Source organism: Neolamprologus multifasciatus, chromosome 1, assembly GCF_963576455.1.
Source record: "Neolamprologus multifasciatus chromosome 1, fNeoMul1.2, whole genome shotgun sequence".
Lineage (NCBI taxonomy): Eukaryota > Metazoa > Chordata > Actinopteri > Cichliformes > Cichlidae > Neolamprologus > Neolamprologus multifasciatus.
In genome coordinates this window covers 38,647,542-38,670,389 of record NC_140439.1, presented here as the reverse complement: position 1 = coordinate 38,670,389, position 22,848 = coordinate 38,647,542, and the positions used below count along the sequence as shown (strand labels likewise).

Genomic DNA, 22,848 nt, shown 5'->3' with positions numbered 1-22,848 from the left:
AACAAATCAGTCACTTTTTCATGATTTCAGTTTTTGCCGTATCCTCCCACTTTATTTATGCTAACACACAGGCAGGTAGATGGTCCACTGAAAACCATCTGATTGCAGATGTTTGGGGTAACTATAGCCAGATGTGGGTGTGCTGAGCTCGATATGTAGTAAAGGTGCTACACCAGTATACCTGACGCCCCCCTACTGGGGGAAAAACACACACCTGGTACCAACTTTCTAAAACTCATAATGTAACTTTATAACATGAACCATTTCTCACTGTGCAACAACCTAAAGTTATATAATGTTAACAGAGAAGGACAAACATGAGCCTTACACTCACAAACAGACCAGCTCTATTCTGCCAGCTCAATGGAATAAAATAATAGAATCTGAGTCTATTCTCTCTACAGAGCATATGTTACCACCTTATCAAATATTCCAATGAATAAATTCCTTTTTCCCTCACTTTAACCACACCTGACAGGAGAATCAGCCAGTGTGACCCAGTCCTGCAGATCTGTCATAAACCTTTCTGCCGTGTCTAACGTTCCTCTGCAGTGCTCCGTGTCCTGCGGTTTGGGGATCCAGCGCCGGGAGCTGCTGTGCCTCCAGCTGACGGCGGCGGGCCGTCAGGTGACGGTGGCGAGGGAGCAGTGCTCGGGTTTACCATCCCCGCCGCTCGTACGAACCTGCCGCATGATGGCCTGTCCCAGTAAGAGCACACAAACACGTCCGTCCTGTGGAAAAGACACTTTTCCTGTGACCATCTGTGGGGGACACTGGGTTTGATCCCTAATTTAATGCACATTTATTACTCCAGTTACATCAGTCACTTTAATTCACATAGACTGGTTATTAGACGGCGCTTTACTGCTCTAGATGAGCACTCAACAAACCTCATTCACCCATTCATACACACAGTGCGCGGAACCGCTCTTTTGGTGGTCTCCTTTGGGTGGCGCTGTCACTTGGTGTTCGTTCTCTCTGCGTATCACTTCCTGTTCCTGTTCCAACACACAGTTGTGTTTTTATGTAGCCAGTTTAATTAAAAACTTACAGATAACTTCTTATTTCATAGTCTAATCTTCAGGTGCTTCATCCGAAGTCCACTCTGTGTGTTCACTCACTAATTTACAGTGACAGGGTTAGCTTAGCTTAGCTTAGCATAGCCGGCTCGCTAGCAGCATGGCCTTTTCACCTGTCCCTCCTCCTCATTGTGTCAGGTGTTTAGTTACTCCTCTGCCTCCTTTAGCAGTAATGATACTTGTTATAAATGTAGTTTATTTGCAGCTCTGGAGGCCAGCATCACTGAATGGGAGACTCGGATTCGCACCACTGAAAAACCCTTAGCTAGCCAGGCCCCTGTAGCCGGTGGTAGCGTAGGCCCCGCTAGCTGTCTCCCGGAAGACTGACCTGAGCAGCTGGGTAACAGGATGGCTGGGTGACGGTGAGGAGGAAGCATAGTCTTAAACAGAAGCCTCAGGTACACCAGCAACCTGTTCATGTGTCTAACATTCACAGAAGGAGTTTGTGTCTAAGTGTGTAAGTGCTTTCTGTGTAACACTCAGTGAACACATCGGGAGCAACTCTGGGCTCAGTGTCTTGCTCAAGGACACTTTGGTATCTGACCAGAGTCAGGGATTGAACCACCATCCATCTGATCAGTAGATGGGTTTTTCTTTGCTTCTTGCTGTGATTTCTGCCACGTCAAAATATCTCCAGGATCCACAGATGATGCTGAATTTTACTTCCCTCTACACACAGGGCCTGAAACTCTGAAAACGTGCTGATATCTCAGTATGAAGGTTAGATTTGTCAGTGACGGGTCAGGTGGAGGCTTTCTGCGTGGTGTTTGTGTGTCGTCCTCGTGTGTGCATCAGAGCCAAACAGGTTAACTGGTGATGTGAGAACCTGATGTGGCAGAAAAGGGTGGATGGATGTTGTTTCTTGTGATATAAACTCTCTGTGAGGAGGACTGTCGCTGGGACATGGCAGATTACAGCTTGGTGAAACAGTCTCACCCTCGGGCCTCTGAGCAGTGTTTACACCCCCGGCCCCGTGCGGTGTATCAGGCCATCGTGTTTACTCTCTGAATGCTTGAAGGGAACTCAGACTGGCCAATCTTCACGCTAACACAGCGTGCTGTGCAATATGCGTGCACGTAATGTGTGTGGGAAAATGTGAAAATCACGCATCGGGTTCAGCAGCTGCTCAGTGAGTGCCGATGACTTCACGTGATGACTGTGGCCAAGCTGCAGGAGACGCCGCTCGCTGACGTCTGTGTGAAATAAACGCCTCGGTGTTGGTCCAACATCAGAGTCACCGTTTGATCTGTTTTTCTAATCCTCCGCGACTCGCCCGCACGCTGCACAACACGTGACTTAATGCCTCGCAAATGTCACAGTGAGTCCTGAGAGTCCACGTGTGTTTCAGGAAATGTTTTTTCCAGCTGCTGCCTCGGATATTACCGCCTAATCAGGATGAAGGCCGAGGCCGGGTCAGTGGAAGAGTCTTCAGAGCAAACAGATGCTCGAGGTGACTCGATATAAACGTGATGTCATGTATGAAATGTTTAAGGAGTTCTGAGAATCAGCTCATATAAATAAACCTTACCTGATTCAAATATGGCCGTCCTCCTTTTAGAGATCATCTTCTCAGGTGTGTACGGACAGCTTCTGCTCTTTTTAGATCTCTCTTCTTCTCCGTTGTGTCCTGGATCTGCTCAGGCGTGAACGAAGCTGCAGTAGATCTGGTGAATAAGACTGGCGCGACGTGGCTTTTTGCACCGCCTGCCTCAGAAGCCTTAAACTCTACATGTTAACATGATGAGAGGACCAGACAGACGCTCTCATCTGAGAGCAGGGCCACAGAAAAAGCTCCCACACATCTGTGCCGTGAGATTTGTTGGACTCTCGTTGCTTCTGTTAGATCTGACGGACGTTTTGCATTTTTTCAGACTGGCCGCAGGGTGCTGACAGGAAAACCTGCTACTGTGTGTGGGATTGTTGTTTATAATATCCTTCTGAGTTTTTATGGAAGAACTGAACAAACAGCCCGCCACTGTGAAAACGAGCTGCTCATCTAATGAGCTCTCTGACTTTGCTCTGCAGGGAGGGAGAGATTATATTTCCATGTAAACTAGCGGGTGGGACATTTAGTGAATACATGACATTTTGTTTCAGTGAATATGACCTTTACTCTGTTTTTTATTGCTTTTACTGTAACTGGAGCATCAATAACAACAGTATACGTAACAGCTGCCTATTAAACGTCTTCCTCTCGTAGAGAGAAACCAGATTCCTGCGTTTCAGCCTGTAGGAACACACAGACACGGACTGGAACCAGTTGGTGTTCTTCTTTATTTTGGTCAGGGATGAGAAAGAAGAGATGCAAGCAGCTGAGCAGGGAATCAAACACACGGCTCCTTCACACAGACCTCAGGTCAGTTTAGAAGAACCACGAGCGATGTAACGGCTGCAGTGGAAGCTGCGTGGACGCGATGCAGAGGAGATGTGTTCGAGTCAAAGCAGGTGACTTTATGGGCAGACTTCTGTTGGCTCACACCTGACAGCGTCCCGTTTGAACTCTCAGACAGTGATGGCGATCATGCAGACATGCATCTTCTCTCAGTGTGTTCACGTCCTGCGTGCGATCACGGCGTGCCGAAACGACGCTTTAGTGCAAATTAGCCGTCGGCTGCTTCAGAGGTGCTCGTCTGACGGTTGAGCAGTTCTGCCCAGAACTTGTGCGCCTGCTTGAATCACCACCCGAGAAGAAAAAGCTCAAACTCAAACGGGACGATCTAAAAATGCTTTTGGAACAACTCTGAACTCTGCATGCAAGTTGCAACTGCCGTAATTCCCCCTCGCATTAATTTCAATGTGTTTAATAATTGAATGGAAAGAATTGGAGGAAAAGCAGAGAGAGACCTGCTGAGACCCGGTGCTGCCGCCGTGGTCGCTGCAGCTCACTGAGGGAAGCTTGTGCTGCAGAGAGCCGGGATGCCAGCTGTGAAACTACTGCAAATTAATTTGCATGTCAATGCTCAGATCCTGCAGACTTTGGTCCAGTCGGCCTCGCTGCAGCTGTAACAAACGTTCAGTCACCGTATGGTTAGAGAAAGCGACGGCAGCTCCAAAGACCGAGTTGGAAACATTGCGAGCTGTGATATCTGTCACACAGGACGGGGGTGGGGATTTGTCAGTGCTACGCTCGATCAGCGGGAGGCCAATCTCACTAATCGTTCGTTTGATCATCAGAGGATCAGGAGAAAAGCACCCAGTGCTCCAGAGAATCCTTCACGAGCTTTTAAAGGTCGTCTGTGTCCTTTCAAGTGTCGACAGTCTGACTCTGTCAGGTGATGAACTCCATGACATTTTAGCAAAGAGCCGTTAAACAAGCCGTGTAATCATCCTGTTTGACAGGTTTCTGTATCAGGGACATCGCAGCACCACGAGCCGCTTCGCAGCATCCTCCATTTTTGATTTGGGGCGTGAAGCGAGCAGCAGCAGCATCCTGACAGCATCAACTACAGTATCAAATAACATCTGCTGGAAATCGAGGGCGGGCTTCCTGTCCTCATGGAGCGTCTGAATCTGCTGGTGTCTCCCTGAACTAAGGGCAGAGGTGCGGCGTCGTGGTCAGGTGACAGAGGTGCCAGGCTCACAGTGACGGAGTTTAAAGGACGACGGCCGGGCTCAGTGTTAGAGATGAAGCACGTCATCAGAGGTCAGGAAACACTTGAAGACGTACTGCGTGTGCACAACAACAAAGTGAAGGATTCGTCGCAGCGACGTGTGCAGCCTGCTGGCTGGACGGTAACCTCCGTGTGGATCGGTGATATTTTGCTCGGCTAAAAGTTATCAAGGCTGACGAGCGTCTTTTCCTGACCGGCTGAACTTTACACGGATCGAATAACATTTATATTTTATGACCTAGTTACCTCGTGTAGATTGAAATGCGGCTGCATGCAGTTGTTTTTCATCAGTCGAATATTTTCTCCGTGTTGAGCATAAAGAAATATCTTCCACGGGACCTGTTTGGTTTTTTGCAGACGTCGCCTGCAGCAAACAGGCCAAATAACCCCAATCCTTTTCAAGTGTCCTGCTGAGCAGAGCTGCAGCACAGCGTTGCATCCTGGCAGATCTGCAGCTGCACGTTGGGCTTTAACCAAACTTTAAAATGCATTTTTTTTTCGTTATAATTTTCACTCTTTAACCCAGATGGCTGATGTGTTCAGGCCCACTCTTTGATCACGGGCTAAACTCACACAGTGGATCATCTGCCTCCTCCTGTCCCAGCATCCTCTGCATGTCCTCCTTCACTACATCCATGAACCTCCTGTGAGCTCTTCCTCCTGGCAGCTCCATCTTCCTCCTCCACCCCCCTCCTCTGAAAGCCTGACTCTGAGCTGTCCCTCTGATGGACTCATTTCCTGTCTCCCTCCCAATCAACATCTGAACATCTTCAGCTCAGCCTGCTGTCTTTTCCTCAGCGACACGCCTCCAACCATCCACCACAGCAATCCTCACTACCGTCTTGTAAACCTCACCTCTGTCTCTTGCTTCTCTCCTCCAGCAGCGTTGGACACGTAGCATAAACAGCACTCTAGTCCACAGGTGTTAATGGAGGGGCTCCATATTTTCAGGGGAGGGTGTCACCCCTTGCCCTGCTTTAGACACACCCCTGTTGGAACATATAAAACCTTTACTGATGGTCTGATTGGATCTTCTTTTAATCACAGAACATATTTCACTTGTCTAAAAACAACCAAGAACTTCAGGACATGAGAACAGGAAGTGCTAAACACTAACTCGTGCTCTAGTCTGAGGACTCAGTGCAGCCAAGTTGTTTTTACTACAAAGAAAGAAAAGACTTTCCTGAGGTCACAAATCCAAAGCAGACATAATGTGATGAATCCGGTCTCAGCGCTCAGTCGTAGATCTGTGCACGGCCGCTCGGTCCCGTGTTTCAGAGTCCTGCCCTGCTCAGCATGACCCAATATCAAAAGTCAGAATGTCCTCTTCTGTTTCACTGATCGTGCTCGTTGTATCAGCGTCTGTGCCGTCAGCTCACAGCTTTTATTTGAGTTAATGGTAGAAGCAAAAAGCCGGGTCAGCCCCGGCAGAGAGAGAGGGAGGTGTTGTTTGCATTTTCTCATGCCCTGAGTATGACCATCGATCAGCGTGGTTTATAACCATCATCACTCACAGAGACCCAAACTGCTCGTACTTGTTAGGACGTACTCTGCTTTTAGCTGACGCAGAGGTGTCACGCGGCCTGACCCGCGTCCCCCCGCAAGCTCTGAGGAATCCACTTAGCCGTCCTGCTCGATTTTAAGTAAAGTACAGTCGGGAATTCAAATAAACACAGAGGGCCTCTGAGCCTAAACACATACCTCATCACCGTGGGTCCCTGAGATGACTGCGGAGGTTCTGGGTAAGACCTCTGAAAGAACGCAGTAACACGCAGTTACTCAGCTGTTAAAGTAAAGTTTAAACTCAGTGAGTGACTCGTTAATGTCAGAGTCACAACAATAGCTTTATTACATATGTACATATCGCCGGTGTTAGATAAAGGAAGCTACCAGCTCCCCATGAACCAGCCGAGGCTTCAAGATCACGTTTCACACGCAGATGCAGACGCAGCAGATGCAGACGCAGCAGATGCAGATGCAGCAGATGCATCTGCAGATGCAGCAGATGCAGACGCAGCAGATGCAGACGCAGCAGATGCAGACGCAGACGCAGCAGATGCAGACGCAGACGCAGCAGATGCAGACGCAGCAGATGCAGACGCAGCAGATGCAGATGCAGACGCAGCAGATGCAGATGCAGACGCAGCAGATGCAGATGCAGCAGATGCAGACGCAGCAGATGCAGATGCAGATGCAGATGCAGCAGATGCAGACGCAGCAGATGCAGACGCAGCAGATGCAGACGCAGCAGATGCAGACACAGACGCAGCAGATGCAGACGCAGCAGATGCAGACGCAGCAGATGCAGACGCAGCAGATGCAGACGCAGCAGATGCAGACGTGCCCTAAACAAAATCTCAGCAAGAACCTTTGTTCTTTCTGTCTTTAGTTTCAAGTCTTGCTGAAAACAACATGATGTTCATGTTGGAGACGTCCTGTTACGCCTCCAGCCGAGGGGGGCGTGTCAAGGGTGTCCTAGACATAACATGAGGTGTCACTCCTGACTCCTCCCACTCCCAAGAAAAGGTCAGCAGTGGAGAATAAGTCAGGATGCTGAGCAGCAAACATCTTCAAAATGCTCTCATCTACCAACAAAGACATGAGGAGCACATCCTGCCTCTTGAACTAATGGACTTCTTCTTCTCACTCAAACACTCAAAGCTGTGAGCGAACAGCTGGCGCCTCGTTGCAGAGGAGCCAATGAGAGGGGCAGGTGGCTGTCAGGTGGACCTTCTACTTCTTCTAGTCCTCAGAAGAATATAACCTGAGATGAATTACACATGACATCTTAACGTATGTCATTATTTATTCAATAGAAACTCAAAGTGATTGTGAAGTGAAGTTTGATTGAAGAACTCTGCTGGCGTCTGTGCGTTAACACACCTGCAGACCAGCAAAGTGTCAAAACTGCTCTTTACAGAGACGCTCACACCGCTGATGATCAGCTGATTAAGTGCATTTCATTTGCAGCACCTGTGCCTCACTTAGCACTCCACCACCACATCCAAACACGATCAGGTTAGGCTCCCAACAAACAACACAGCAGCAGCTGTTAGCAGCTAGCTAATGTAGTGTTTTTATAAGGAAACACCTGTCCTTATTCTGTTTGACTGTTTCATGCACCGACATCATTTCATCATCATTTCAAAGTAGAAACGTAAATAAAGAAAATGTCCATAATTAGCTTGAACGATTAGAAATCAATAAGTCAAATGAACTTTGTTGGAAGCAGAACAGGTACAGCAGTATTTCAGCTTTTAGTGAGAGAGGAAATGTTGCCCTGGATGGTGGATGTGTTGGACAGAAGATGGAGCTGCCAGGGTGGAGGAAAAGAGGAAGACAAGGAGGAGGTTCATGGATGTAGTGAATGAGGACATGGAGAGGGTTGGTGTGACAGAGGAGGGTGGAGGAGGTGGAGGCAGCTGTGGTGACCTCTAAAAAAGATGAATTGTTCCTCTGAAGTTTCTCAAACTTTAAACTTTTATTATGTTGAAAAATGTTGAAAATATTCACAATATTGAGAAGAAATGTCGTCTCTTTGATTCCTAACAGAACACAAGAAGCAGATGAGACCCAAAGACTCGCGAAAAGCTGCTGTGAAGAACCAGGTCAAGCAGCCGGTGAGACGCCCTGCAAAGACCAGAGGCTACGAGGAGGGGATCAAACAGTGTCCCGCTCTCATTAGCACGCACAACATCTACATCCAGACCCGTAAAGAGAGGCGTCTCCACCTGACCGTTGGTGGCCACGCCTATCTTTTCCCCAACACCTCCGTGGTCATCAAATGCCCCGTCAGAAGGTTCCCCAAAGCCTACATCCGCTGGCTCAAAGATGGCAGCGCCTTACCCAGCTCCCAACGCCTGGGCGTCACCAAGTCCGGCTCTCTGAAGATCCAGTTCCTGGAGCCAGAGGACGCCGGGGTGTACAAATGTGTGGCAGGACCCGCCTCAGACATTTTCACTCTCCAGCTGATAGGCGGTGACGGCAGGTCGGCGGGTAGACCGCCTGCTCCCGGTCCCGACTGGGAGGAGATGCTGCCCAGCTGCTACAGCCACGACTCGGTCCTGAAGACGAGCCGACCCGGGGCCCGGGTTTCTCTGGTGCCCTCTGGTGGACAGGAGGCCTCCCTGCAGCCACGGGTGGAGGAGAGACTGATCAATGTGACGCTGCAGGCTGATAGAGGAGAGATCCAGCAGGAGCAGGCCTCAGAGCTCATCTCCTCCCTGCTGACACACATGTCTCCTGCACAGCTCTGGACCAGAACCACGAGGAGAGGAGGACAAGCTAAAGGTAAGCAGAGACCCACACTGTGCAGGCAGTGTGTGGTCAACACGTTTTCATGTCTTTCATTAAAAAGCAATGTGATGAAAGTTTGTGTCTCCGTGTCGTCGGCTGACCTTCCTCGGCCTCCTTTCTCAGGATAACCTTTTTTCTTTTCGCTCTCTGGTCCGTCCACAGACCGACTGCCCAACTGGTCCGAGCGCTCTCCACTGGAGACGGTCGCAAAGAGACCAGCGATCATCAGAGAGCAGCAGAGCGTCCCACCCACCTTTCAGAAGAACATCGACATCAGTATCGGACACAGCGCGCTCCTCGCCAACGCCACACGGTCGCTGACCATCCGGTGCTCTGCTGAGGGATCCCCACCTCCCAAAATCAGCTGGAGCAAAGATGGAGCTCTGCTGCAGCACTCTGACAGGTAACAGAGCAGCTGACAGGACAATCAGTCTGATTCTGACTAATCGTTGACATGATTTATTTATCATGTGATATTTTTTAATTTGAGTGAATTCTGGAAGCTTCCTGTTTGCTCACAAATTCAAAATATAAGCTCCAAGTTATTTACAGCAAGTTAACAGGATGCTTTCCAGTTTGTAAGAATCTGCTTTTCAAAATAAAACCCACAAGACAATAAATGTGAACTATTGATGTTTACCTTTATCCCAAAATAAAAGCATCTGCATGGTAAAATGAGCATATTTGAGCTGTGTGTCAAATTTTAATGACAGTTTTAAGGATTTCCCAAACGGTAGGTAGCATATGCTACAGGCTCATGATGTGTCTGAGTTTCAAAATTAAAGTCTGCAGAGAGTCAAAGGACACATTGAAGTTTCCTAAAATGTCAAAATAAAAGACTTAAGGTGACAAAAGGAGCATACAGATTTACTGGCTTTTCAAAATAAAGTCTCTAGTGTTTCCCACTTCTCAGAATTTAAAGCATCCAACATGAGAACGTGTTACTGGGTCCAGTTCTGGGTGTATGCAGCTCATGTGCAGCAGAGAAGAATAGAGATGAGGAAGCAGCTTCCCTCACCTGCTCCTGTATCTTTGCTTCGCTGCCCCCCATCACTTAGCTGCTCTCCTCCTCCTCACTCTGTTAATTAGCTACAGCTCATGTTTCTCTTTGTGATCTTTTCCAGCTGCAACAGATGAAGCCTGGAAATATTCACAGTGAATTAATTGGGCAGCTAATTACACCGGTGGATCTCCCCGGCCTTCCCACATGTTTGCTGCTTTGCTAATGCCCCTGGTTCTCACTGACTCCCCAGGAAGTCTTTGAATGCGTGTTTTTCACTTCCACAATCAGTTGGTGTTAACCAGCAGTCATAATTTAATCCGATACCGCCTCGGTCGATGGTATGAGCTTCTACACCAGGCGAGTCACAGCTTTCCCGATTAGCTCTGCTTGTTTATTTAAAGAGTGCCGTCTGAGCCTGACAGGAAGTCATTTATCAGTTCTGATCAAAGGTTTGAGCACGTGACCATGAGACCTCTTGTAAGCAGTACAGAGGAGAATTGCTGGTGCATTGTGGGAGGACCCAGCAGCCTGAGCCTGCAGCAGCATGACTGAAGGAGGCTTCAGCACCTCGTTCAGGTTTTTGCTGATGTGTCTGTAACTCTGTCTGATCTGTGGTCGAAGGCTCAGCTGTCAGACAAAACATTTGTCTTCCACAACTTTTAATTTTTAGGTAAAAATGATCACGTATTTGTTACAAGAAGCTTTGTTATGCATCCATCCTCTTGGATTTATCCAGGCGGGGTACACCCTGGACAATTTAGAATGAGCAATTAACCCAACTCCACTAACTGCATGTGTTTGGACTGTGGGAGGAACCGGAGAGAACCCACGCAAACTCCACATTTGGGCTGATGGTGGAACTGGACCTTCTTGCTGTGAGGCCACCGCTGTGCTGTCCTTTTGTTATTTTCAATTAGTTGTAGCCTTTAATTCATAAATATCAAACATGGATCCTTTAGGTCAGACGCTCTAGTTTGAGTTGGAGCCGTGTGTGAGTCTGACCGCTGTTTCAGCCTCACGGGTGGAGAAAGTAAAATGAATCATTTATTCTGTTCACTGATTTATGAAGTCAGTCCCTGCACAGATGAAAGTTTGGCACATGAGGTGAGCAGCACATTTTATCAGCGGGTTTATTGACTTTGAGCCGTGATGCTCATTTTAACAGGCCGTGTTGCGACGCCGTGTTTGGATGTGAAACCTCACTGAGCGGCTCTGGTCCGATGAATATCGATGCAGCAGGATGACCACACATTCTGCACTCGTATCGTTTCGTCCATGTCAGCCCAGCCTTTTCAAAAACACATTCGATTTTCTCAACTGCAACTTGTGAGATGCAGACGGAGGTTTGCGAGCTGCGACTCACTGCGACGGAGCCCGTGCGCGGGAGCAGGAGCTGCCAATCGCAGCACGACCGACGGCTGCAGAGAGAGCGTTTCTGCCCTGATGCGTTACGCAACACGACCTCTTCTTGATCCTCCGAGCTCGCCGGCCGGCTCTTTGCCGCTGTCGTCATGAGTCAGGTTTACACCTGCTGAACTGGCCTGGTCCAAATCATGCCACTGATTGGTTCTGCAAAGTGTGCAGGATAGATTATTGATTAACGTCTTGATAAAAGTCCAAAAACGTGGCAGCAAACAGTTCGAAAGCTTATAGGGATGCACCGATACCGATACTGGTATCGGGTATCGGGGCCGATACTGTAAAATGTGTGTGTACTCATACTCGTAAAAGTTAACCGATACCATGAACCGATACCAACTTATTTCATTAATCAGAGGGTGGCTTGTCATTTCTGTTGTAGTTTTTTAGATTGGCCACTAGGGGGACATCCCGCACTAAACAGGCACAGGGTTAGGCGAGTGAGACTGGCGGCTCCAGATAAAAAAGAGAAGCTGGAGGCTGCTGTAGCTAGGCTAAACAAATGTCAGCAGTGTGGAACAGCCAACTTTAACTCAGGTTTTGGAAAAGCGATGAAAAATGTCAAGAGAAAATCCACGGGCAGTTTAAATAACAGAGGCTCTGACTCATTTTATTGCTCTGGATGACCAGCCAATGCAGGCCGTGGAAAATCAGGGAGATAATGGTGCCAAAACTTTCTGAAGAAGTAAAGACAAGCAGTGTGTGCGCGATGTCAGTTCTTGGTTTAACGGCACAGTGGACTGATGATCCACGGGCAGATGGGGAGTTTGTTCGTCAATGCCGAATACTTTCGTTATTCATATTTATTCGTTATTATTATTTATTTATTTCGTTATTTTGTTTGTTTGTTTACATTATGGACACTCTACAATAATTTAAAAGTTTATTTTATTCTCAAACCTAATTTGTATTTATTTTATTCCGAACAGAAGTGTTTATTTATTATTCTGAAAGCTCGAGACAGTGCCAATAGTTCAGTGATATTTTGTTAAATAATTTAACAGAAGTGCTTATTTTTCACTTGAAATTTTTTTTGTGGTCATTTTTATTAAGATTTTATTTTTTATCGGCAGAGAATAAAATAAAATCTGTCTTCCAATTAATTGCATTTGTGTGTGTGTGTGTGTGTGTGTGTGTGTGTGTGTGTGTGGTAGAAGTATCGGTTTTTGTACTCTGTATCGGCAAGTACTCAGATCCAAGTATCGGTATCGTATCGGTTTGAAAAAATTGGTATCGTTGCATCCCTAAAAGCTTATGTTTAAATAGTTTTTTCACTCCGTGTTTCTGTAGCAACTTTTCCCTGTGATATGCAAACGATTTAACCTCATCGTCTTGATGAAGCCCATAGTGACGCCCCCTCTGGCAGTGATGGTAATGGCACAAACCCTGGGGGGCGTTAGAGGAGTTTTGTGAGCTTCGGCTTCATAGTTCAGCAACAGTTCTGTGTTTCGTGGCTGCAGTCTGATCATTTTGTGACCTGATGAGCTGAAAAACGAACGAGCTGCTGTGGAGAGATGGCCGAGGCTTTTCCACTGAACTGGTCAGACTGTCTCCTGAGGTCTTCATCATTTTCTTCTCCTCTTGCTCATCTCTTCCTTAGAGATTTTCAGCACAACGAGTCAGATAAAGAAAATCAGTATCAGTTTCATGTCTAAAAGAAACGCTTTGCTGCTAGTTTCAGTATGAGAGGAGTCCTCGTGTTCCTCATCCTGTTTATTTAAGTGATTTAAGGAGGAAACGAGCCACGACAGGTGGTGCTAGCCTCCGCCTCCCTGCTGTGGCGCTCAGCTGCTTTTAATCACGTCCTGAACTTGTCTGTATAAGATGCGCTGAGATGAAATTGATATTGATTTTCCGATTTGATGCCGGGTAAGCCAGTAAACAAACACATTTCCAAAAATGTCAGACGGTTCTTTTAATCCGAGCGCGAGAGAAAGAAGCTCTGAGGACGGTCGGGAATCCGAATGCCCGAGTGAGACGGACGCTTGATTGACATTTACAAGACCTGTGGGCTGCAGAGGAAAACACAATGTTCTGCAGCCGCCCTTGACTGAGTTTTATCAAAGTGCTGAAACTGTGGAGCGAGCTGAGCTGAAGTTAGCTCGGCATCACGCTGTGCTGCTGACTGACCTTTCAAAAAGGACTTTTATCAGATTTACCGGGTCTGCAGCATTTATTTCTTTTGTTCCTCAGTGAAAAGTTCACGTCTGTGTTATTACGGCGGAGACGCAGATCAAAGAACAAGTACTTCTCTTCCATTGCAGTGAAGGAGAACAGTTATGAGGGCCTGATCTACATGCAAATCACTGCTGTCTGGAATACAGAGCTGCAGAGCTGTTTTAAAAGGCTGCAGCACAGCAGAGTGTGTGCGCTGTAGCACCGTCGCTTTAAAATATTTCTCTAGTAACTGTACTCCTGCAAAGCTTAGTGTGAGCTTTGTGAGTGTGTTGTGTGTCACTCCTCAGGCCTACAGTTGGAAGACGGGGCATCGCTGAGCCCGGCGACGTGGACAGCTCTCTGGTTCTTTTGGCTGTTTGCTCCCCTTACAGGGGAGGGTGTTGTTTTAGTCTAAAGCCCACCTGTACGTAGCGACGCACTCGTATCTCCTACTAGTCACGATTACGTCGACTATCAAAATCGTCGACGACTGATTTAATAGTCGACGCGTCGTTTGAAGCTTTGTAAGATCACAAAAGACGCAGGAATAAGTAGTAGGATTTAAGAGTGTAATAATGGACTGAAACAGAAGATGGCAGCACTGCATGTACAAGGATGCCAGCTGCCGTTAAACCCCGAAGAAGAAGAAGCTGTGTCCAAGAATTCATAGCGCAGCCCAGCTCAGTTTCCAACAATGGCGGCAGCTAGTTAGCTTTAATATTACTCTTATTATTCTTTCTGGGTCACAAAATAAACGTTTAACATATTTTCAGGCGAGAATGTAGCTGTGTAAACCTCAAATATCTGCTCAGTTTATCAAGACACCACATATTTTCAAAAGCGCTCCGACGTTTTCGGAGACGTCTGTTAGCCACTAGCTCGATAGCTAGCCGGGGGCTAGGCTAACTAGAGCCGTGAGAACACCGGACTCCCGGCTAATCGTTTTCAGACCCACCGCCGTCTTTCGCTACTCAGGTTAAACATGATATATAAGTCATTTAGATAACTTAAAAATGTTATTGTTTGGCATTTTTTAGTATTTTATTTGTTCCTGAGTAAATCGGTTTGGCTGAGATTAAAGTTATAGTTTTTACACAGCTGAATAAACATCAAGCAGACAGCTGATTATCAGAAGTGTGAGATGCTCGAGAATTTACTCCGGTGTCCTGTTATATTTTAGATAGCAAGGAGTTTATTAAACTTCACCAAAACAATCTGCAAATTTCATTAAAATTTAATAAACTATCATCTTGTCTTTATTTTTAGTTAGCACAGACCTTAAACACTTAAAGCTGTAAGCTAATGATAGTTATATAAGAGCAGATGCTGCTGGTGCAATAAGCTGTACGTTTTATGTCCAATGGATGATGATCTGATTAGTCGACTAATCGCAAAAATAATCGGTGACTAGTCGACTATCAAAATAATCGTTTGTGGCAGCCCTACTCCTCACGTTGTAGCTGACAGCTGTCTGACAGACTCTTACTGCATAACGAAGCCTCTAAAGCAGCGGTCTCCAACCTTTTTTGCGCCACCAACCGGTTTATGCCCGACAATATTTTCACGGACCGGCCTTTAAGGTGTCGCGGATAAATACAACAAAATAAAACTAGTACCGGTACTGAAAAAAAGAAGATTTATTCATAACACACGTGAAAAGACCCAGGAAAACCGAGTTAACGATAAAAACGATAACAAAATAACGCTGAAAACCGATAAAAATCCTGAAAATTATACATTTCACACCTGAGCCTCAACTCTCGCGGCTCGGTACCAAACGACTCACGGACCGGTCCGAGGCCCGGGGGTTGGGGACCGCTGCTCCTCTCAGTGATTCTTGTATGTAGTTGCTTCTGTTATGAGAAGATGAACCTGGTACCTGAAAACTTTGCTTTACCAAAGATTTTTTAACCTGCTGCTACAAATAATGAAATCTTACAGAAGTTCTCTGCACAGCTCTCAGTCTGTTTGTGTGCGCCGCCTCAACCATTTGTTACATTTACACTTGTTAAAATGTAACATTTTTCACATTTGTTCAAAATGTTACATTCTCTGAAAGCGATTATATTCTGATGGCATATTCAAGGTGTGACATCACTCTGAGGTTGTGGGCGGGAGGGGAACAAAGGTGCGACGTTTGTGTTAATCCTACGACACCAGGTTTAAAATGTTAGCGAGCTACAGGCTTCTGTGAACAATAAAATAGCACTTTCAGTTTCTTCTTTGTGTCTCTCTGTGTTTGGTGATGATCTCCTCATCTACAGCTCCACAAAGTTCCTCTGTATCCAAAATGATTCACCAGTCCCTCAGCGGAGACTCTTCGCCCGTTTTAGCTGCCCCACTTTGAAAGAAGTGCGGGAATATGAGGAAGCCGTGTTCTCCCCGTTGGGATGAGTTGGGTAAAAAGTAAAAATGTTTTCCTCGTGTGTCCGCAGGGTGTCCTGGGATCGAGCGGGCCTCCACATCCTGCAGCTCCGAGCGTCTGACAGAGGCCGGTACAGGTGCACCGCTGCCAACACGCTGGGCTCAGACTCGGAGGCTTCCCAGCTGCTGCTGGCAGGTGTGCTCTTTGTTGCAGTTCACTCGTCTCGGTTGCATTTGTATGCACATCTTCTCCAGTTCCAGTGGAGGTTTTGTAATTTCCCTTGTGGCTTTTCTTAACTATGTTGATAAATATCAATCCAGGCCTGCTTTGTCTGTGAGCGCGCGGTAATCAATGGATTTATAAATATATACGTTTACAGATTTCACCGTCTTACTCAGCCTGCTGAAAAGAGTCTGTGGAACAGCTGTGTTTGTTCACAACATGAACCCAGTTCTTCTTTTCCACTGGTGCCGTGTGTGAGGGATTATTTTCCACTTGCGATCTGCAGGAACACAAAGCTGTGGCTCCGTCTCAGCCTGCAAACAAACCCGGGTGGTGGGTTTTAATCATTTATACAGTCCTGGAATCACAAACACATTTTTTAGCTTTTTTTTGGGGGGGATATTCTTCCAGATTGATTCATGTTTGTATCCAGTAAAGCTGCAGCACTGATCGCAAAATAATCAGCCTGAAGTTCGGGAAGCAGCTGAATCACTTTCTTATATTTTCTTATTCTGTTTCTGTCCAGACAATCAGAAGGTTAACAGGAAATAATATTAAATGTGCAGTTTCTGTGTTCGATGTTGTGATTTAAACAGCGGGTGAGTTTATTTTGCATTGTGACATCGAAGCCGATTGAGTCTAATAATGAATTCACTGAACTTCCATGCGGACGTTAACGTTACGCTCTGAGGAAAGTGAGCGATTAAACCCAAAAGTGCAAAATGTCATTTCTATGCCGATGACACAGTGATGTCATTTCCTGTGTCTAACCAATTCAATTCTATTCAATTTTATTTATATAGCGCCAAATCACAACAAAAGTCGCCTCAAGGCGCTTCATAGATACAGAGAAAAACCCAACAATCATATGACCCCCTATGAGCAGCACTTTGGCGACAGTGGGAAGGAAAAACTCCCTTTTAACAGGAAGAAACCTGCAGCAGAACCAGGCTCAGGGAGGGGCGGGGCCATCTGCTGTGATTGGTTGGGGTGAGAGAAGGAAGACAGGAGCCAGCCTCTGTGTCATTTACCATGAACTTTGTCACCACGGTCTCACACTTACATGGACGGTTGCAGTGCTGGACACAGTTTGAAGTTAGAAGTAACTGATGAACGTCTTTTCTGAAATGAGGAGTTTCTGGGATATTTGAGGCAAAATAGATGTTTTTACATCAGAGGTTAGTCGTGGTCTCTGCTCATCTAGGTATCCTTGGAAAAACCTGGAAACTCTTCTAATGGTTGTCGAATCACGACTTTATTGATAAATACTGTCATTAAGGGTACGGGAGGATGTGATGGGAGCTCAGTGGCTGATGCAGTTTCTATGAATCTTCAGCGCCTCCGGCCATCGCGGTGTCCTGGAGAAACGTCTCAGACCACGGCGGGATGCTGGGCCACAGCGTGACAGCCACTGTCGGAGGACAAATCAGCATTCGTCCAGGCGCCAACCTCACCGTGGACTGTCCCGTCAGTGGTAGGTCACGATACCACAAATCAAAGTCTGCATATCCAATCTCAAAAACCCCGGCGTCCTGTTTTATTGGCCTTTATTTAGCATCTCCAGCACATAATTCAGTGAGAAAGATGCTCTGCTGTATCTATAAAACGATGTTTTTATGTTATTGTCTGTGAAGTCTGTGGATGAAGCAGAAACGTGAACGCACAGCGGGCGCCGCGTCTCGTCTCACCACCACAGACGAAGTAGAAAGACTCAAAGATTTACTTCCTGTGCAGATAACAAACGTCCTCATAAAGGCCTGCAGACACAGATTTAGGTCCCCACAACATCAGTAACACACACACACACACACTCATCTAAATGTATACACACTGACTGCTGCTTCTGTCATCTCATCCAATCACAGAGTGATGAAAACGTCTGATCAAACAGTTTATGTGGAGCTGGTTACAAAAGGTTACTGCACTGAGAGCTGACATGATATCAGCTGTGTGTGTGTGTGTGTGTGTGTGTGTGTGTGTGTGTGTGTGTGTGTGTGTGTGTGTGTGTGTGTGTGAGATAAACCAGATTGAGAGTAATTTTTCATCTGATTGGGTGAAGTGAAGTCTGTAATGGAGAGTGACATCTTGGAAAATGCGAGCATTCTCCTGTTGGCAGCTGGGTGTTCATAGCTGTCTGATCTAAGAGTGGGAATCACGTTTGGACGCCTCACTTCAGGAGTTCACCTCACTCACCTCAATATATGAAGTGCTGAGAGACTAAACTCTGAGCTGTGTCCAAGTGCTGATCAGCTCGTACGCTGCTGCTGCAGAGAGACAGCTGGAAGCTGAAATCCTGTTCGACCAGTTGCACACGGTCGGAGCTGCCTCCCGTCTTTGTCCACACTGACTCGAATGAAGACACACGAGAGTTAAAGAGCTGTGAGCCGAGCTGCAGTTCCTTCGTTCCTCCTTTAGCTTGTAGCTGGAAGATTCCCAGACAAACACTCTTATCTTCATGATCCTGACTCTGGAACAAGCAGTGTTCACTCATCTTCTCCCAACCACCTGGGTGGCGGGATGCCAGTGTAAGCACCTCCTCCCAGCCACCTCCTCCAGTGGGACATTTCCCAATGTTCCCAATGTTCCCAAGCCAGCTGGGAGACATGATTTCTACAGTGTTGACACGAAGCGTCTCCTCCAGGAGGTATCAACCTCAGCTGGCTCCTTTTGGAGCAGCAGCTCCGCCTGTCACCGACGCTGAGCACAAGCGCTCGTCACAGGAAGTTTGTCTCTGCCGCTTTTGTCCTTGAGCTTTTTTCTGTCAGTTTCCACCCAGAGTGTCAGATCAGTTACGGTGTGACTGGGAGCGTAGGCTGACCAATCAGTGGACAGCTTCACCGTCAGACTCAACAAAACAAATCAGCAACGTGACGTGATCCGTCCGTCAATCTCCCGCTCGACTCCTTCCAGAAGATTTCTCCAACTGGACCTGAGCAGTCCAACCTGCAGCTGAGAACCATCATCATCATCGTCGTCAGGTAATTCCGGCTCAGCCTCAGTGTGAGCTGCAGGTCGGCGTGCCACTCAAAGGTGGGTGTGGTCACAGAGTTCTCAGAGACTTCCCGTACATGCGGCTCAAAGTGTGGGAAAACCTTACTTACCTTCCTGAGCTGCAGCTCTGCAGGAGCGCTGTGTCTCTGCACGTGATGCACGTGTTCTCAGGCTAAATCAACATTTTCCTTTTTTCTTGTTCCTGCAGCTCTGCGTCCACAGAAACAACAATTTTCTGTTTCTGCTGTTCTTTCTCAGCTGGGACTCCAGACCCTTTAAGTATGTCACCTTAATATTCTGTGCATAAAATTAACATCTCATGACTCGTTTGTGCTTCTAATTTTCACAAGTAAACAGAAGTACTGCTTTAATCACTGCATGCTAATTATTTCTGCCTACATTTATGTGGGGGTGTTTGAAAAGGCGGCGAGTCCAAGTGTTCGTGGTCGTGGTGTGTTGGGATGTAAGCACAGATTGGGAAAACACGTCGTGATATCTCTGTGTGTCAAAAAAGGAAAAGAAGCGTTTCTCCTGCAGAGCTGTGCTGATAAACTGGGAACGCTTGTGGAAGTCGATTCGCAGGAATCCCAGCCACGGCGGGAGCAGCGTGGGGTCTGACCCCGACACACCGCTCTGCAGACTCTCACGCTGATCCTTGCTTCACATCAGCCACTGTTCAGACGGTTCGCAGGAAGTGAAGCCGTGTGAAGTTCAGCCAGAGTTTGATTTCAGATTCATGTCAGAGATCGCGCTCAGCTTCAGGTCGGACGCTGTTCCTCCTCTGACAGAGCGTTTCTTTACTTCCTGACTCCATAACTGTGTCGGCCAGCTATTGTATTGCAATAATACAACAATCAGAGGAGCTTTGGCAGCAGCGGGAAAGAAAAACTCCCTTTAAACAGGAAGCAACACTTCCTCTTCTTCCTCCAAATTCCCCGCAGCGTCAGGATTCAGCTCACGATGTTTGACCTGTTCTGTTGTTACATTTTTAACGCTCCTTTCTCCGTCTGTCAGGTGTTCCTCGCCCCACGGTGTTGTGGCACAGGAAGGACGGGCTGTTGGACGCCGGCGCCGTCTCCCTGCCGTCTGGCTCGCTGTGGATCCGAAATGTTTCCGTGCACAACCAGGGCACCTACTCCTGCACCGCCACCAACGCCATAGGAAAGTCGACCGCCTCCACGGTCCTGAAGGTCCACGGTGGGTTCATGCATAAAGCCGACCTCTCGCCACAATCGCTCGCGTTGGGTCACGTGGAGTAACGTTTGTGTGTGCAGATCCTTATCCAGCCGGAGGGAGCCGGGTGCTTCCGGCGTCTCAGGAGCTGAGCAGGAGGAGAGTCCTCATGGCGTCACGGCGCGGCACGAGCGCCTTCATCAAACCTGGAGACGTCCTGCGCATAGGTACGCTTTACTCTGCTGTCACAGTCACATGATCACCAACGAAGACAACATCTTCTGCCCGGAGCCGCAGACTGACCTTTAATGTGATGACCAGATAAATATAGGAGACAAATTTATTTATTTTATTAACCACTTAAGCCCCTCGCCCCCGGTACCAAGGGCAAAAAGGAGGAGATCACGTTTAATCGGTTATAATGCGGGTTGAGAAATATAAGTCCAGACATGTGTGATATCCACAGAAACCTCAGAATCTCAGCTAAAATGTGATATAAACCATTTCTACAACCACCAAACACACCGAAAACAAGCCGTGATTAAACGAGCAGTTACGTAAATGCGCAGAAGTCCGCTAAACAAACAAAACCGAACCAGAAATTCTTCAGACTTTGTGTAACCGGCTAACGATGGGCTGGTTAGCTTCCAGAGCTATCACTGACTCCACCCACCAAGTTTCACCAGGATCAGACCAAAATTCACTGAATGAGCCACAAAAGAAGACCACAAAAACACACAGCAGCGCAAATGCGCTAAGACAGAAATTGGCTTACCATCCTGATTTCCTCCGTTATTTTCGCTGGTAGCCACGTGATTAACAGTAGTTGCCATGCCTACCTAGCCCGCATTAGAGCCGTTTTCCGTCAACAACCTCCATTTTAGACCCACCTACAGACACGTGACTGAACAGACGCCACATGCAGTAAATTTGGGCCCACGTGAGTTTTGGCATCACAACGTCTGATTGGTTGAAGTGACGTGAACGTGGCATCGTCACTGTGATTCTATTGGCTCAAACGATTAAAAAGAGTCAATCATGCAAATTGACCAAAAGAAACCAAAGTTACAGCCCCTCGGAGTTTAAAGGGCCAGAGGCCAATCAAACGCTCTATACGCTGCAGAAAAGGGCCGTTACCATGTAAATGTGTGGTTAATTCTTCAAAAATATATATTTAAAAAAAGCATGTTTAGGCCTGTTAATAAAATTTATTAATTTCTGCTCTTTAATACCTAAAAAAAAAAACTGGCATGGTGTCCAATTGTCTGCCAAAATTGGACATTTTTGTACAACGTCTGGATATTCATGTATTGACAGGGCTGTAATTTTTCACTGTTTCACTTTAGAAACATAAATCTTTGCACAGATGATGTTTATATGTTGGTTAATGGATTTCTGGAACCAAATGTGATCTGAAGCATATTTTTCAAAGGGTTATATGCTAAAAATTAAAAAAAATAATTAGGCGAGGATAAAATCGACTTACTTTTTCTGTGTTCCAGTCTCAGTAACTTTGACACAGTAATATCTGATTCAATATTTACACCTCTGATGAAATTTCCCAAGTGTTAGCATTATTTTGATACCAAGATTGTAAGGACAGAGTTTGTAATTGCAGAGAAATAATCAATTAAATTTGGGCATTACATTTTTGAGCAGGAAGCTCAGAAACCCCCTTGGGGCTTAAGAGGTTAATAAAAAGGGTGAAGTTTGGAAGCTTCACATGCTTTTATTAAAAAAACTGAAAACTGGTTCAGTGTCAGAATAAAATCGTAAGATCTCAGTCACAGCTCCGGTCTGCTGAATAACAAGGTCCCAGTCAGCGGACGAGCCGCCTCCCCCTTAGATGGATTTCTTTCATCCATTAGCGCTGCATTAATGTCTGAACTTGATGGAGTTCCTGTTTAGCATTTTCAGCGTTATAATGTTAAATACAAACATTCTTTCTGCTCCTGCCTGTCGCAGGCTGTCCGGTGGTTTCCGACCACAAACTTCTTGTGCGCTGGGAGTACAACAACCGGACCCTGAAGGAGGTTTCGGCTCCGGCTCACTCCCCAGATCCCGGTCTGGGTCTGCAGCACAGGATGCTGGTGGGAGGTCGTGTGCTGGAAGTCAGCACGCTCCAGGGGAAGTTCGCGGGCCGCTACAGATGCCAGACCTTCATCAACAGCACCAGACAAATCCTGTCGGCCTGGATATACGTTCACAGCGAAGGTGAGTGTTTACGCCGCAGGGACGCTTTTTAAAATGCAGGTTTACTATCCTGTGCATGTCTCATATCAGCGGCTATCTAATGTAAATGAATATCAGGATATGCAGTGATCAGGTTGGTCTGGAGGCAACAGGGCTGCAGCTGAAACGAGTGGGCGTGTTCATAATGTGTGTGGACGACGGTGACGTAGTTCCTGAAGCTGGAAAACGTCTCCACCGTTAAAGCAGGCGGTAAAGGAAGCACCGAAGCTCCTTTCCTGAGTGTTTCCACGACTCTCCTCACATTGTTACGATGTAACTGAATTTTTATGAAGTTTTATT

At 46.9% G+C, this 22,848-nt stretch overlaps 1 protein-coding gene across 4 annotated transcripts in view; it reads left to right on the top strand.

Moving 5' to 3' along the window:
* The window catches only part of adamtsl3 (ADAMTS-like 3), a 212,056-nt gene that overhangs the window by 177,845 nt on the left and 11,363 nt on the right, over positions 1-22,848 (top strand). For all 4 annotated transcript variants that reach the window (XM_085160442.1, XM_085160455.1, XM_085160451.1 and 1 more), the window contains 8 exons: positions 553-706; positions 8,243-8,980; positions 9,149-9,389; positions 16,001-16,125; positions 17,489-17,626; positions 20,158-20,340; positions 20,418-20,543; positions 22,282-22,530. In XM_085160442.1, the coding sequence (XP_085016568.1) occupies positions 553-706; positions 8,243-8,980; positions 9,149-9,389; positions 16,001-16,125; positions 17,489-17,626; positions 20,158-20,340; positions 20,418-20,543; positions 22,282-22,530 (1,954 nt within the window). The remainder of the gene's footprint in view (positions 1-552; positions 707-8,242; positions 8,981-9,148; positions 9,390-16,000; positions 16,126-17,488; positions 17,627-20,157; positions 20,341-20,417; positions 20,544-22,281; positions 22,531-22,848) is intronic.